At 31.8% G+C, this 16,301-nt stretch overlaps 1 protein-coding gene across 1 annotated transcript in view; it reads right to left on the minus strand.

Moving 5' to 3' along the window:
• Nucleotides 1-14,179: 14,179 nt before the first annotated feature.
• Nucleotides 14,180-16,301, minus strand: part of LOC131438166 (homeotic protein labial) — a 49,493-nt gene continuing 47,371 nt past the window's right edge. Inside the window, exon 4 of the mRNA XM_058607999.1 lies at nt 14,180-14,581. Coding sequence (XP_058463982.1) covers nt 14,399-14,581 — 183 coding nt within the window. The 3' untranslated portion in view covers nt 14,180-14,398. The remainder of the gene's footprint in view (nt 14,582-16,301) is intronic.

Raw genomic sequence — 16,301 nt, forward strand, 5'->3', positions numbered from 1 at the left:
TCAACCATATTAATATCGAATGTTCTATTACCACCGTAATTTTTTTTGTGCATATTGCCCTAGCAGATATAGAAGCTTTGCAAAAAATACATCATCATGCTAAGAGGGAATAACAATAACAATAGTACAACCTATCAAAAACCCTCCAAATGGCTGTTTCAGTTTTTTCAAACTCAGACTTGTATATGTCTCTTATGGACAAAACATGAGCGAAATGATGCTCTCCACAAAAAATGGTAAGCCAGACCTGCCCAACTTATTCGATTGGTTGGAAGTATTTTGCTGGATTTTTCAATGTCATGCATAATAACTGGTTCTTAAAGTTGAAATTTTTATACTTACTTTAGCCAGTAATTTCGGAACCGGGAGTCGTATCCGGAGAAAATTCAACAATGAAAATTTGTCGAGGATTCACTGAGAAATTCACTTTATTCATTAACTTACACACATTCCAACCCGGTTCTCCCAAACCGGAAATACGATCCGGATAAAATTCAATAGCAGGCTTTGGGATCCAGATACCTTTTATTTGAATTTGGAACGTGCAATTTGAGCCAATTTGTTCTGATTTCTTATACGTACGAGTATCTAGTACACTCTCGTGTCCCTTCGAGTCTAGGAGAAAGCAAGGTGATGGACTCCGTTTGTTCTCTGATACCACGAGAGCAGGACTATACTAGAAGACGATTAACGATCCCTTATTGTTTTTGGCAGAATCCACCTAGTAGCATAAGTTGGACGGCTGCGATGGATTGCACTGAAAATCGAGTTTACTTATTTTTTTAGGAGAAATGACTCATTGTCAAGCTCTTCTATAAGCTACCCAAAATTAGGTCGTTATCTACTCAAACTTTGACTTTATCGTAAAAAAATGACTAGTAAGCTTTGCCATAACAAAGCAAAGTTACATTTACCTTTATATAAATTTATTTATATCATATTTCGTTACCTAAAAATGGAGAGATGCACTTTAGTTGATTTTGGATAGGTTTTGACCCAAAATTTGGTAGCGGCTGGAAAGAATGTGGGTATGTCATTTCACACTCAGAAAATTTCGCAGGATTCGGTAATTTTTTACAATAGCTGAAAGTTCGGTAATTGAATTCATTACTGATCGTCTGTAAAAAAATATTGTTAGACTATCAAACAAGTACCGAGAAGTTCTGTAAAGGAAATAATATCTTCTAACGAAAGGTTCGGTGATTTTTATGTTTTGTTTGAAATCAAGATTTAAATGGATTTTCGGATTTCATAAAATAACACAAATTTTTCAATTTTAGTTTTTCGGATTTGGATATTTCTCACAGAAACGAGTGAAGAAAATTAGTCTCATTGTCAAAACAGATTCACGAAAATAGAAAGACATGTTTATCAGTTGCTGTCGGTAAAAATTAAGAAAAAATAATGCTTCGTGTCCCGGTTGACCAGAATTTTGAGCGCCTTCCAGCACACTGAACAATTCTTCGAATTAATCAAAACGATATGTGTTGGTAGCTAGTGGACATAGCGATATGAAATTATTTTCTGCCTATAAATATACAAATAACTGATGTTTTGAAAATATATGCACCGCAATCCATGCGACGAGCTCTTCCAAAATATTTATCGCTGGTGAATTAAAGACACTTGCGGAAAATTTTAATAACTGTTTGACAGTTAGTTTCCACGACAATCAGAATTTACAGTAGCTTGGTAACTGGAAGTTACCGAATATAAATGAGAAATGAATAAAATTATGTTATAAAAACTTGCGTATAACTAATCGTTCGGTGAAAATTTGCATAATTTTTGTAAAATAAAATTGTAAATGTACCGAAATGTCGGTTATTTATAATGATTACCGTAAGTTTTCGTCAAAAAGCGAAATCAAATCTTAGTGTGTAGGTTTCCGAATAATCTTGTGAAAATGGGAGGACAGCGAGCACATTTCAATTAAATAAGGAGTAAAAAAGGTAAAAATCTAAGTAAAACAATTTTTGAATACCTTTCAAAGTTTTTTTTTAATAAAATGTACATAGTTTAACAAAGGTTTTTGTTTTCTTACTTATCGTAAAGTTTTTTAATTACACTAAGTTAGAGGAACATTCGATGTTAATTTTCCTAATTTAATTTTACTTATAAATTATTTTTACACATCACGTATGTTGATAATACGATTAGTCACCGTTCTCAGTTGTTTGGAGTTGAATTAAATAACTAATAATTTAGAAATTTCGAACGGTAGATATTGGAATTCTTTCTGAGCATATTAACGTATTGTTAGCAAGTTTATTCCCATCTGAATAAATAATTATGAGCTGTATAATGTTTACAAACTGTATCAACTATTCAGTAGAATTTCGAGCTCTTCAAATCGAAATTATTTCGATCATTTTTCACTATGTGGATGAAAAAAGTAGTATTATTAATCATAGAAATAGTAGTAGATTGACACATTTACAATTTGCTTGTTTTCCTCGTGTAAGCTATACTACTAATGGATATCATTCATATTTGGTATTTGTTTACTTTTTGTTTTCGTTTATCATTAGTATTAAACTTACTTGATAGAATTCAATTACCATTGCTGACTTAAAATAATAGTTCAGTTTCAATGATATTTAGACTATTTTGTATAATTTTAGTATTGAAGATGTACGTAGCAGTCAAATGAAACTGGTGGTGGACTAGTGCGGTTAATTTTAGGAGATAAGACTGAAATATATTTGATTAAACGAGCATTTGATCAATAGGGAAATATTCGCCGAATTTGAGCTAATAAACAGCTTGTGATTTTGGTGCACAACGATAGTTTGTTGTGACACATATCCTAATGTTTTTTTTGTTAATTCATCTATAGTTAGAACAATAACTGAAGATTTTCTATTAAAAATGATAGTGTTTTCAAAGTTTATAAAATTTCATGTTTATAAAATTGCATGAAATGCTTATTTCATGTCAAACAGTTATTCTGTTCATTAATATGAAACTTTTCCTGGTGAATTAGATTACACAGTTGAAAGAATACTTCCTGTTTTTTTATTTTGATTAAAGAATTTTTTTTTGCTTCAGGCCCTATGTGCGGAGTTAGGATTCCAACCCAGGTAGGATGCATGGAAACAAAGACATCATATAATGAAGATATTCAGCGGACAGGGTCTGATGCAAGGCAGAAATTACCCTTCACGCCTTTTCAACAACAGTTTTTAGAGAATAAAATATTATTCTACTCAGAAAGCTTCAGTAGAAGTTTTATGTACACAAAAATACAGCTGAGAACTCCAAACGAGGAGCTAGTTGAACGCAATCATAATGGATAAAAAGACTGTAATTCTTAGAAGAACAGAAAACTGTATAATTTATAGAGCTTCATAGAAATACATATGTGACCTAATAATCAGCTCATTGAGTGACTTAATAATCAGCTATATGAGTTGGGTGCTTTTTTCATTGGAAAATTTGTTGTAAAACAAACTCAAAAAACTTTACAAGAACCATTCTCAAAATTTGGATAGCTCAATAGATCATAGAAGGAATTATAAAAATTGAAGCGAATCAAACTAAACGTTCATAAAATGTTAAGTGGCAAATTTGGCTTCACTATCGCGATTTGTAGATGAATTATAACTTCAACCAGATTGTTTTAAGCGTTTCATGCAACTGTGATGGAATAAAATATATCAACAGAAAACAACAAATGTTTAATGGGCTTATTTTGAGCAAAATGAGTTGACTCATCCAACTCTCCGATTATAATTGTTAATTGTTTTGAATATAATGGCTAGTGAATCAACAGCATTGACATCCCGATACTTCTGAAGACTAACAAATATTCTGTAGAGTAAACAAAATTAAAATCTGTTTAACGATCAGTTCCTGTAAAATCAGGAATTTGAAATCAAATGAAAGATTCCCAATTCATCCAACAGTGAGATGACATTTTTGTCTTTCTCTATAGAAAGGATATAAAATCGTTGAAACCTTTAATCGAAGTCCCAAAGACCCCTAGTGTGATATACCATTCGACTCAACTCGATGAGATAGAAAAATGTCTTAGTGTATGCATTTGCCTGTTTAAACTTTTTTAATTTTTTTATTGTGAAGAATAAAAACCAAATTTAAACCTTCAAATTTTCGGACCCCCTGAAAAAGTCTAGGCCAATATTAGCACTAAAGAACGCTTTTGTGAACTACACAAATCAATTTGGATGAATTTGTTTCAAAAACCTGCCTGATTTCGTGTCAAAAAATATCTTAACAAAAAATGAACAAAACAAAATTATCGTCTTTTATTTTTTATACCGAGGAGCAATTTAAATTTTAAGCAAAATTTGAAGCCACTTGTTTTGTGTTTGACAATTTTTTTACTAAAAAGGTAATCCTAGATTGTTGTTGTAAGCATATTAACAATATAATCGTTGTTAAAACCATTGAAAATTAGATTTGAAAGCAAAGTAAAAAAGTCAACTGAATACATGAATGAATTCTTTGTATGTTTGACTCTCGTTTTCAATATTGGTATTTTTGGAATGAGCTAAATTCTAAAAGTTGCACATACAGCAAAAGTGGTCAATGAAATATTTTCTACACTTGGTTGGAAACTCCTACCTCATCCGTCATAATTCACAACACCTGGCACCTTCTGATTATCACATCTTTTTATCGATGGGACACGCGCTGGCCGAGCAACGCTTTCAAACTTTGGAGAATGTTCGAAAATGGCTCGATGAATGGATGCCACGAATTTTAACACCTTACCTTCGATGCTGAGCAAAACTAGGGCTTGCTTCAACAGTTTCGTGCGGTACTTTGAAATCGCGTTGATTTTCCATCGAGCTGATGTTTTGTTTTGATGTTTTGGCTTGACGATACTACAATATTTCTCATCAGGTAATAGATGTCTTCGAACACACAACTAGCAGTGCTATTTTATGCCAGTCTAAAGCTAAAAGGACATAATGACTCACTGTAAAATCCAGGAAAATAGCCCCTAATCTCGGCAGAACTTTAAATAAGAATATTAAGCTGTTTAAAAGGCTTTGTTTTTAAAAATTCTTTCGTTCATAAAAGATGAGCACTGATTCTATAAAGTTTGCATTGAATGCATCCGAAGAGTGACCAAATTTTCACATGCGTGAATTATTCCCAGTGATTCAGATATTAAGATTATAAAACAGAAGTGAAACGATATTTTGTTTATTTTAATTTAGTTCAAAAATAATTACAGTTTATTTAAAATATTTTTGATTCATCATTTTACATATTGCTTTAAATAATATTTCTCATGTACGAAATAGCTGTAAGATACCAATGACGCATTAGAATTACCCTCGGTATCTTTGAACTTAAGCAGTATGTCATGAAACTATATTTAAAAAAATAAAAAAAAAACATTCAAATTTCATGTTCACAAAATATTTGGTCATGTCTGATAGTTTCCAGCATCAAAATGTGACTTGCCATTTGGGCAACAACCATTTTGAGTTTCCGATTTCGAGGTTGGTGCACTCTGAGCGAGATTGCCTTCGCTAAAGGCTCTAGCATTCGAATAGTATATAACATTACGAAAGGAAATATTATTTTCAGCGTAAATTCAAAAGTGGCCATTTTGATCCCAGCTTCTTCTTCTATATAAAAATGCGCGCAAGCCGCAGTCAAGTTTAATTGGGACTCAATCTTAACCTCTACACTAGTCAAATTTCGTGTACTTTACAGATCACAGAATAGGACGAATTACAGAACATCCGGAAAAAACTGCGAAAAGAACTGTTTTTTTAATACATCACAATCAATATTATTGTAACAATGAAACATAGTTTAGGTATTTATTTAATTGGAAATCAAAATTCCAATAGAAACCCAGTGACCATAATAAATATAATTAATTATAATTAAAAAAAATAAAATAATTATAGTAATAGTCATAATATTAACTATATATATATATATATATATATATATATATATATATATATATATATATATATATATATATATATATATATATATATATATATATATATATATATATATATATATATATATATATATATATATATATATATATATATTAACTGATGCACTGAATTTATATTTGAGTATTGATTTCCGTTTAAAAAAATATGTGAATCATTTAAAATTGGACATGTGTTAAATAATGAATATTCGATTTCAAAATATTGTCGAAAATTGAACATTTGAAAAAAATTTTTATTGACTGAACATGTCTAATGAGCAAGTTTTTTAATTAGGCACGCAATTTTTTTGGCGACATGGGAAAATAATGAGTAAAAAGTTAGTAGGTTTGAGCTATGAAATTGTACAGTTTTGTACCGGAATGTTGTTTTAAGATTTTTATTTTACTTTGCTTAGTTGTCATTGTGCTGCTACATACTTTGAATATGTGATTTTTTGGCATAATTCGCGAACCCAAGTTAAATATTATAACGTGGTAGATTCTCGACTATTGTCATTACTCTCAAGTATGGAAGGCTTTACAACAGCGCTTTCATGCTGAGAAACGGCACTATTTTTTGGTGATGAGCACTGAACATCATTCGGCACTAATCCTTCTTTAATACGCTTCTTTTGTTTCATCCGACGGTTTTGAAACCAGATTTTGACCTGAAATAGTATAAAATAGCATTAATATTTATTATTATCAGTATTATTATTATTTTTAACGATTTATTAATTTTTAGTTTGACGTAAAGCCGCCATGACTATGTTCAGTTTTTGCAATGACTGAGCGGAAATATATATTGGAGAAGCCAAGTGAAAGAAAAACTAACAGACAAGATGAATTTTTGGAAAAAGATACGCTCAGAGACAGGACTCGAACCTGCGTTCTTATGCATTCCGTGCATACGCGCTACCATTTCGCCACTCTGATCTTGTTTTAGCCACTGCAAAACTCGAAACAGACACAGTAGCAACGTACATCGAACATGGTCTACATCCTGGCCGTCTCACCCGACCGATATCTCACATCCAAACATCTTCTCTGTTCATCAAACACTAGTCCTCTCGCTCTATACCTATTTCTCCGATCAAGCATTGAGTAGGAGAGTGTATTTATAATCGCTTGTCACCTTCTTAATGGTGCCAGTCGCTGGCTGGACATCGTCAGCGACAGACCCCTATGAAGGTTGTATTGATTGTCTGCCCTTTCCTACCAGAAGCAGATTGTTACGGAAAATCAAACCGCAATTGTTTTTAACGATTTATTAATTTTTAGTTTGACGTAAAGCCGCCATGACTATGTTCAGTTTTTGCAATGACTGAGCGGAAATATATATTGGAGAAGCCAAGTGAAAGAAAAACTAACAGACAAGATGAATTTTTGGAAAAAGATACGCTCAGAGACAGGACTCGAACCTGCGTTCTTATGCATTCCGTGCATACGCGCTACCATTTCGCCACTCTGATCTTGTTTTAGCCACTGCAAAACTCGAAACAGACACAGTAGCAACGTACATCGAACATGGTCTACATGGATGTGAGATATCGGTCGGGTTTTTTATATGTAGAGAAAATACATTCACATAATATGAGAATTCATTGTATGAGAAATGAATCCACACAAAATAAAAACATAATTGGATTAAAATACATGAACTCGTGAATAAATGAAAATAACATCTATAGTTACTCACTTAGCATAAACATTAGAGATCGCCCGACCACCAATTAAGCTTGCAAAATGTTTTTCTAAAATAACATTGTGTAAGCTTAATTGATTTTATTATGATGGAACATCGTTGCTTTCATTTTAGTTTTGACTTATGTCTAGTTCCAAAGTAGTGGAACTCAAGTAAGAAATATAACTTTTTTGAATTTCAAGTTGTTGTGAAAATATTTCAGATTTGTAATTTATGTGAGATATGTTAAGACAGATTTTTCAACCATATTAATATCGAATGTTCTATTACCACCGTAATTTTTTTTGTGCATATTGCCCTAGCAGATATAGAAGCTTTGCAAAAAATACATCATCATGCTAAGAGGGAATAACAATAACAATAGTACAACCTATCAAAAACCCTCCAAATGGCTGTTTCAGTTTTTTCAAACTCAGACTTGTATATGTCTCTTATGGACAAAACATGAGCGAAATGATGCTCTCCACAAAAAATGGTAAGCCAGACCTGCCCAACTTATTCGATTGGTTGGAAGTATTTTGCTGGATTTTTCAATGTCATGCATAATAACTGGTTCTTAAAGTTGAAATTTTTATACTTACTTTAGCCAGTAATTTCGGAACCGGGAGTCGTATCCGGAGAAAATTCAACAATGAAAATTTGTCGAGGATTCACTGAGAAATTCACTTTATTCATTAACTTACACACATTCCAACCCGGTTCTCCCAAACCGGAAATACGATCCGGATAAAATTCAATAGCAGGCTTTGGGATCCAGATACCTTTTATTTGAATTTGGAACGTGCAATTTGAGCCAATTTGTTCTGATTTCTTATACGTACGAGTATCTAGTACACTCTCGTGTCCCTTCGAGTCTAGGAGAAAGCAAGGTGATGGACTCCGTTTGTTCTCTGATACCACGAGAGCAGGACTATACTAGAAGACGATTAACGATCCCTTATTGTTTTTGGCAGAATCCACCTAGTAGCATAAGTTGGACGGCTGCGATGGATTGCACTGAAAATCGAGTTTACTTATTTTTTTAGGAGAAATGACTCATTGTCAAGCTCTTCTATAAGCTACCCAAAATTAGGTCGTTATCTACTCAAACTTTGACTTTATCGTAAAAAAATGACTAGTAAGCTTTGCCATAACAAAGCAAAGTTACATTTACCTTTATATAAATTTATTTATATCATATTTCGTTACCTAAAAATGGAGAGATGCACTTTAGTTGATTTTGGATAGGTTTTGACCCAAAATTTGGTAGCGGCTGGAAAGAATGTGGGTATGTCATTTCACACTCAGAAAATTTCGCAGGATTCGGTAATTTTTTACAATAGCTGAAAGTTCGGTAATTGAATTCATTACTGATCGTCTGTAAAAAAATATTGTTAGACTATCAAACAAGTACCGAGAAGTTCTGTAAAGGAAATAATATCTTCTAACGAAAGGTTCGGTGATTTTTATGTTTTGTTTGAAATCAAGATTTAAATGGATTTTCGGATTTCATAAAATAACACAAATTTTTCAATTTTAGTTTTTCGGATTTGGATATTTCTCACAGAAACGAGTGAAGAAAATTAGTCTCATTGTCAAAACAGATTCACGAAAATAGAAAGACATGTTTATCAGTTGCTGTCGGTAAAAATTAAGAAAAAATAATGCTTCGTGTCCCGGTTGACCAGAATTTTGAGCGCCTTCCAGCACACTGAACAATTCTTCGAATTAATCAAAACGATATGTGTTGGTAGCTAGTGGACATAGCGATATGAAATTATTTTCTGCCTATAAATATACAAATAACTGATGTTTTGAAAATATATGCACCGCAATCCATGCGACGAGCCCTTCCAAAATATTTATCGCTGGTGAATTAAAGACACTTGCGGAAAATTTTAATAACTGTTTGACAGTTAGTTTCCACGACAATCAGAATTTACAGTAGCTTGGTAACTGGAAGTTACCGAATATAAATGAGAAATGAATAAAATTATGTTATAAAAACTTGCGTATAACTAATCGTTCGGTGAAAATTTGCATAATTTTTGTAAAATAAAATTGTAAATGTACCGAAATGTCGGTTATTTATAATGATTACCGTAAGTTTTCGTCAAAAAGCGAAATCAAATCTTAGTGTGTAGGTTTCCGAATAATCTTGTGAAAATGGGAGGACAGCGAGCACATTTCAATTAAATAAGGAGTAAAAAAGGTAAAAATCTAAGTAAAACAATTTTTGAATACCTTTCAAAGTTTTTTTTTAATAAAATGTACATAGTTTAACAAAGGTTTTTGTTTTCTTACTTATCGTAAAGTTTTTTAATTACACTAAGTTAGAGGAACATTCGATGTTAATTTTCCTAATTTAATTTTACTTATAAATTATTTTTACACATCACGTATGTTGATAATACGATTAGTCACCGTTCTCAGTTGTTTGGAGTTGAATTAAATAACTAATAATTTAGAAATTTCGAACGGTAGATATTGGAATTCTTTCTGAGCATATTAACGTATTGTTAGCAAGTTTATTCCCATCTGAATAAATAATTATGAGCTGTATAATGTTTACAAACTGTATCAACTATTCAGTAGAATTTCGAGCTCTTCAAATCGAAATTATTTCGATCATTTTTCACTATGTGGATGAAAAAAGTAGTATTATTAATCATAGAAATAGTAGTAGATTGACACATTTACAATTTGCTTGTTTTCCTCGTGTAAGCTATACTACTAATGGATATCATTCATATTTGGTATTTGTTTACTTTTTGTTTTCGTTTATCATTAGTATTAAACTTACTTGATAGAATTCAATTACCATTGCTGACTTAAAATAATAGTTCAGTTTCAATGATATTTAGACTATTTTGTATAATTTTAGTATTGAAGATGTACGTAGCAGTCAAATGAAACTGGTGGTGGACTAGTGCGGTTAATTTTAGGAGATAAGACTGAAATATATTTGATTAAACGAGCATTTGATCAATAGGGAAATATTCGCCGAATTTGAGCTAATAAACAGCTTGTGATTTTGGTGCACAACGATAGTTTGTTGTGACACATATCCTAATGTTTTTTTTGTTAATTCATCTATAGTTAGAACAATAACTGAAGATTTTCTATTAAAAATGATAGTGTTTTCAAAGTTTATAAAATTTCATGTTTATAAAATTGCATGAAATGCTTATTTCATGTCAAACAGTTATTCTGTTCATTAATATGAAACTTTTCCTGGTGAATTAGATTACACAGTTGAAAGAATACTTCCTGTTTTTTTATTTTGATTAAAGAATTTTTTTTTGCTTCAGGCCCTATGTGCGGAGTTAGGATTCCAACCCAGGTAGGATGCATGGAAACAAAGACATCATATAATGAAGATATTCAGCGGACAGGGTCTGATGCAAGGCAGAAATTACCCTTCACGCCTTTTCAACAACAGTTTTTAGAGAATAAAATATTATTCTACTCAGAAAGCTTCAGTAGAAGTTTTATGTACACAAAAATACAGCTGAGAACTCCAAACGAGGAGCTAGTTGAACGCAATCATAATGGATAAAAAGACTGTAATTCTTAGAAGAACAGAAAACTGTATAATTTATAGAGCTTCATAGAAATACATATGTGACCTAATAATCAGCTCATTGAGTGACTTAATAATCAGCTATATGAGTTGGGTGCTTTTTTCATTGGAAAATTTGTTGTAAAACAAACTCAAAAAACTTTACAAGAACCATTCTCAAAATTTGGATAGCTCAATAGATCATAGAAGGAATTATAAAAATTGAAGCGAATCAAACTAAACGTTCATAAAATGTTAAGTGGCAAATTTGGCTTCACTATCGCGATTTGTAGATGAATTATAACTTCAACCAGATTGTTTTAAGCGTTTCATGCAACTGTGATGGAATAAAATATATCAACAGAAAACAACAAATGTTTAATGGGCTTATTTTGAGCAAAATGAGTTGACTCATCCAACTCTCCGATTATAATTGTTAATTGTTTTGAATATAATGGCTAGTGAATCAACAGCATTGACATCCCGATACTTCTGAAGACTAACAAATATTCTGTAGAGTAAACAAAATTAAAATCTGTTTAACGATCAGTTCCTGTAAAATCAGGAATTTGAAATCAAATGAAAGATTCCCAATTCATCCAACAGTGAGATGACATTTTTGTCTTTCTCTATAGAAAGGATATAAAATCGTTGAAACCTTTAATCGAAGTCCCAAAGACCCCTAGTGTGATATACCATTCGACTCAACTCGATGAGATAGAAAAATGTCTTAGTGTATGCATTTGCCTGTTTAAACTTTTTTAATTTTTTTATTGTGAAGAATAAAAACCAAATTTAAACCTTCAAATTTTCGGACCCCCTGAAAAAGTCTAGGCCAATATTAGCACTAAAGAACGCTTTTGTGAACTACACAAATCAATTTGGATGAATTTGTTTCAAAAACCTGCCTGATTTCGTGTCAAAAAATATCTTAACAAAAAATGAACAAAACAAAATTATCGTCTTTTATTTTTTATACCGAGGAGCAATTTAAATTTTAAGCAAAATTTGAAGCCACTTGTTTTGTGTTTGACAATTTTTTTACTAAAAAGGTAATCCTAGATTGTTGTTATAAGCATATTAACAATATAATCGTTGTTAAAACCATTGAAAATTAGATTTGAAAGCAAAGTAAAAAAGTCAACTGAATACATGAATGAATTCTTTGTATGTTTGACTCTCGTTTTCAATATTGGTATTTTTGGAATGAGCTAAATTCTAAAAGTTGCACATACAGCAAAAGTGGTCAATGAAATATTTTCTACACTTGGTTGGAAACTCCTACCTCATCCGTCATAATTCACAACACCTGGCACCTTCTGATTATCACATCTTTTTATCGATGGGACACGCGCTGGCCGAGCAACGCTTTCAAACTTTGGAGAATGTTCGAAAATGGCTCGATGAATGGATGCCACGAATTTTAACACCTTACCTTCGATGCTGAGCAAAACTAGGGCTTGCTTCAACAGTTTCGTGCGGTACTTTGAAATCGCGTTGATTTTCCATCGAGCTGATGTTTTGTTTTGATGTTTTGGCTTGACGATACTACAATATTTCTCATCAGGTAATAGATGTCTTCGAACACACAACTAGCAGTGCTATTTTATGCCAGTCTAAAGCTAAAAGGACATAATGACTCACTGTAAAATCCAGGAAAATAGCCCCTAATCTCGGCAGAACTTTAAATAAGAATATTAAGCTGTTTAAAAGGCTTTGTTTTTAAAAATTCTTTCGTTCATAAAAGATGAGCACTGATTCTATAAAGTTTGCATTGAATGCATCCGAAGAGTGACCAAATTTTCACATGCGTGAATTATTCCCAGTGATTCAGATATTAAGATTATAAAACAGAAGTGAAACGATATTTTGTTTATTTTAATTTAGTTCAAAAATAATTACAGTTTATTTAAAATATTTTTGATTCATCATTTTACATATTGCTTTAAATAATATTTCTCATGTACGAAATAGCTGTAAGATACCAATGACGCATTAGAATTACCCTCGGTATCTTTGAACTTAAGCAGTATGTCATGAAACTATATTTAAAAAAATAAAAAAAAAACATTCAAATTTCATGTTCACAAAATATTTGGTCATGTCTGATAGTTTCCAGCATCAAAATGTGACTTGCCATTTGGGCAACAACCATTTTGAGTTTCCGATTTCGAGGTTGGTGCACTCTGAGCGAGATTGCCTTCGCTAAAGGCTCTAGCATTCGAATAGTATATAACATTACGAAAGGAAATATTATTTTCAGCGTAAATTCAAAAGTGGCCATTTTGATCCCAGCTTCTTCTTCTATATAAAAATGCGCGCAAGCCGCAGTCAAGTTTAATTGGGACTCAATCTTAACCTCTACACTAGTCAAATTTCGTGTACTTTACAGATCACAGAATAGGACGAATTACAGAACATCCGGAAAAAACTGCGAAAAGAACTGTTTTTTTAATACATCACAATCAATATTATTGTAACAATGAAACATAGTTTAGGTATTTATTTAATTGGAAATCAAAATTCCAATAGAAACCCAGTGACCATAATAAATATAATAATTATAATTAAAAAAAATAAAATAATTATAGTAATAGTCATAATATTAACTATATATATATATATATATATATATATATATATATATATATATATATATATATATATATATATATATATATATATATATATATATATATATATATATATATATATATATATATATATATATATATATATATATATATATATATATATATATATATATATATATATATATATATATATATATATATATATATATATATATATATATATATATATATATATATATATATATATATATATTAACTGATGCACTGAATTTATATTTGAGTATTGATTTCCGTTTAAAAAAATATGTGAATCATTTAAAATTGGACATGTGTTAAATAATGAATATTCGATTTCAAAATATTGTCGAAAATTGAACATTTGAAAAAAATTTTTATTGACTGAACATGTCTAATGAGCAAGTTTTTTAATTAGGCACGCAATTTTTTTGGCGACATGGGAAAATAATGAGTAAAAAGTTAGTAGGTTTGAGCTATGAAATTGTACAGTTTTGTACCGGAATGTTGTTTTAAGATTTTTATTTTACTTTGCTTAGTTGTCATTGTGCTGCTACATACTTTGAATATGTGATTTTTTGGCATAATTCGCGAACCCAAGTTAAATATTATAACGTGGTAGATTCTCGACTATTGTCATTACTCTCAAGTATGGAAGGCTTTACAACAGCGCTTTCATGCTGAGAAACGGCACTATTTTTTGGTGATGAGCACTGAACATCATTCGGCACTAATCCTTCTTTAATACGCTTCTTTTGTTTCATCCGACGGTTTTGAAACCAGATTTTGACCTGAAATAGTATAAAATAGCATTAATATTTATTATTATCAGTATTATTATTATTTTTAACGATTTATTAATTTTTAGTTTGACGTAAAGCCGCCATGACTATGTTCAGTTTTTGCAATGACTGAGCGGAAATATATATTGGAGAAGCCAAGTGAAAGAAAAACTAACAGACAAGATGAATTTTTGGAAAAAGATACGCTCAGAGACAGGACTCGAACCTGCGTTCTTATGCATTCCGTGCATACGCGCTACCATTTCGCCACTCTGATCTTGTTTTAGCCACTGCAAAACTCGAAACAGACACAGTAGCAACGTACATCGAACATGGTCTACATCCTGGCCGTCTCACCCGACCGATATCTCACATCCAAACATCTTCTCTGTTCATCAAACACTAGTCCTCTCGCTCTATACCTATTTCTCCGATCAAGCATTGAGTAGGAGAGTGTATTTATAATCGCTTGTCACCTTCTTAATGGTGCCAGTCGCTGGCTGGACATCGTCAGCGACAGACCCCTATGAAGGTTGTATTGATTGTCTGCCCTTTCCTACCAGAAGCAGATTGTTACGGAAAATCAAACCGCAATTGTTTTTAACGATTTATTAATTTTTAGTTTGACGTAAAGCCGCCATGACTATGTTCAGTTTTTGCAATGACTGAGCGGAAATATATATTGGAGAAGCCAAGTGAAAGAAAAACTAACAGACAAGATGAATTTTTGGAAAAAGATACGCTCAGAGACAGGACTCGAACCTGCGTTCTTATGCATTCCGTGCATACGCGCTACCATTTCGCCACTCTGATCTTGTTTTAGCCACTGCAAAACTCGAAACAGACACAGTAGCAACGTACATCGAACATGGTCTACATGGATGTGAGATATCGGTCGGGTGAGACGGCCAGGATGTAGACCATGTTCGATGTACGTTGCTACTGTGTCTGTTTCGAGTTTTGCAGTGGCTAAAACAAGATCAGAGTGGCGAAATGGTAGCGCGTATGCACGGAATGCATAAGAACGCAGGTTCGAGTCCTGTCTCTGAGCGTATCTTTTTCCAAAAATTCATCTTGTCTGTTAGTTTTTCTTTCACTTGGCTTCTCCAATATATATTTCCGCTCAGTCATTGCAAAAACTGATTATTATTATTATTATTATTATCATTATTATTATTATTATTATTATTATTATTATTATTATTATTATTATTATTATTATTATTATTATTATTATTATTATTATTATTATTATTATTATTATTATTATTATTATTATTATTATTATTATTATTATTATTATTATTATTATTATTATTATTAATATTATTATACCGTTGAAGTAAAAGTAAAGTCTTGGCATTACATTCCTTTTGTGGTATTTGCCCTTCTATTTCAAAATACTTCACGGCTGATTCATAGCGTACTGAACCACATGGCTACAATCCTTTTGACACTAGTAATCCTTCCTGGTCGGGGCTCGAACATATGAGAAATGTCTTGTAAGACCAGCGTCCTATGCATTGAACCGCCAACCCGGGCGAAAAAGAGGAAAATCTACTTGCAGACCCAATCCCTTGCCATTCCAGTGTATAAAGGAAAAAAGTGATAGCTGACCCTGGTAGTTACCGTCCAATACACCTAAACAGTTATTTAGGGGAAGTTCTCTTGTCCCGGGTTGGCGGTTCAATGAATAGGGCGCTGGTCTTACGAACCAGTTGTCGTATGT

This window comes from Malaya genurostris, chromosome 3 (assembly GCF_030247185.1).
Source record: "Malaya genurostris strain Urasoe2022 chromosome 3, Malgen_1.1, whole genome shotgun sequence".
Classification (NCBI taxonomy): Eukaryota; Metazoa; Arthropoda; class Insecta; order Diptera; family Culicidae; genus Malaya; species Malaya genurostris.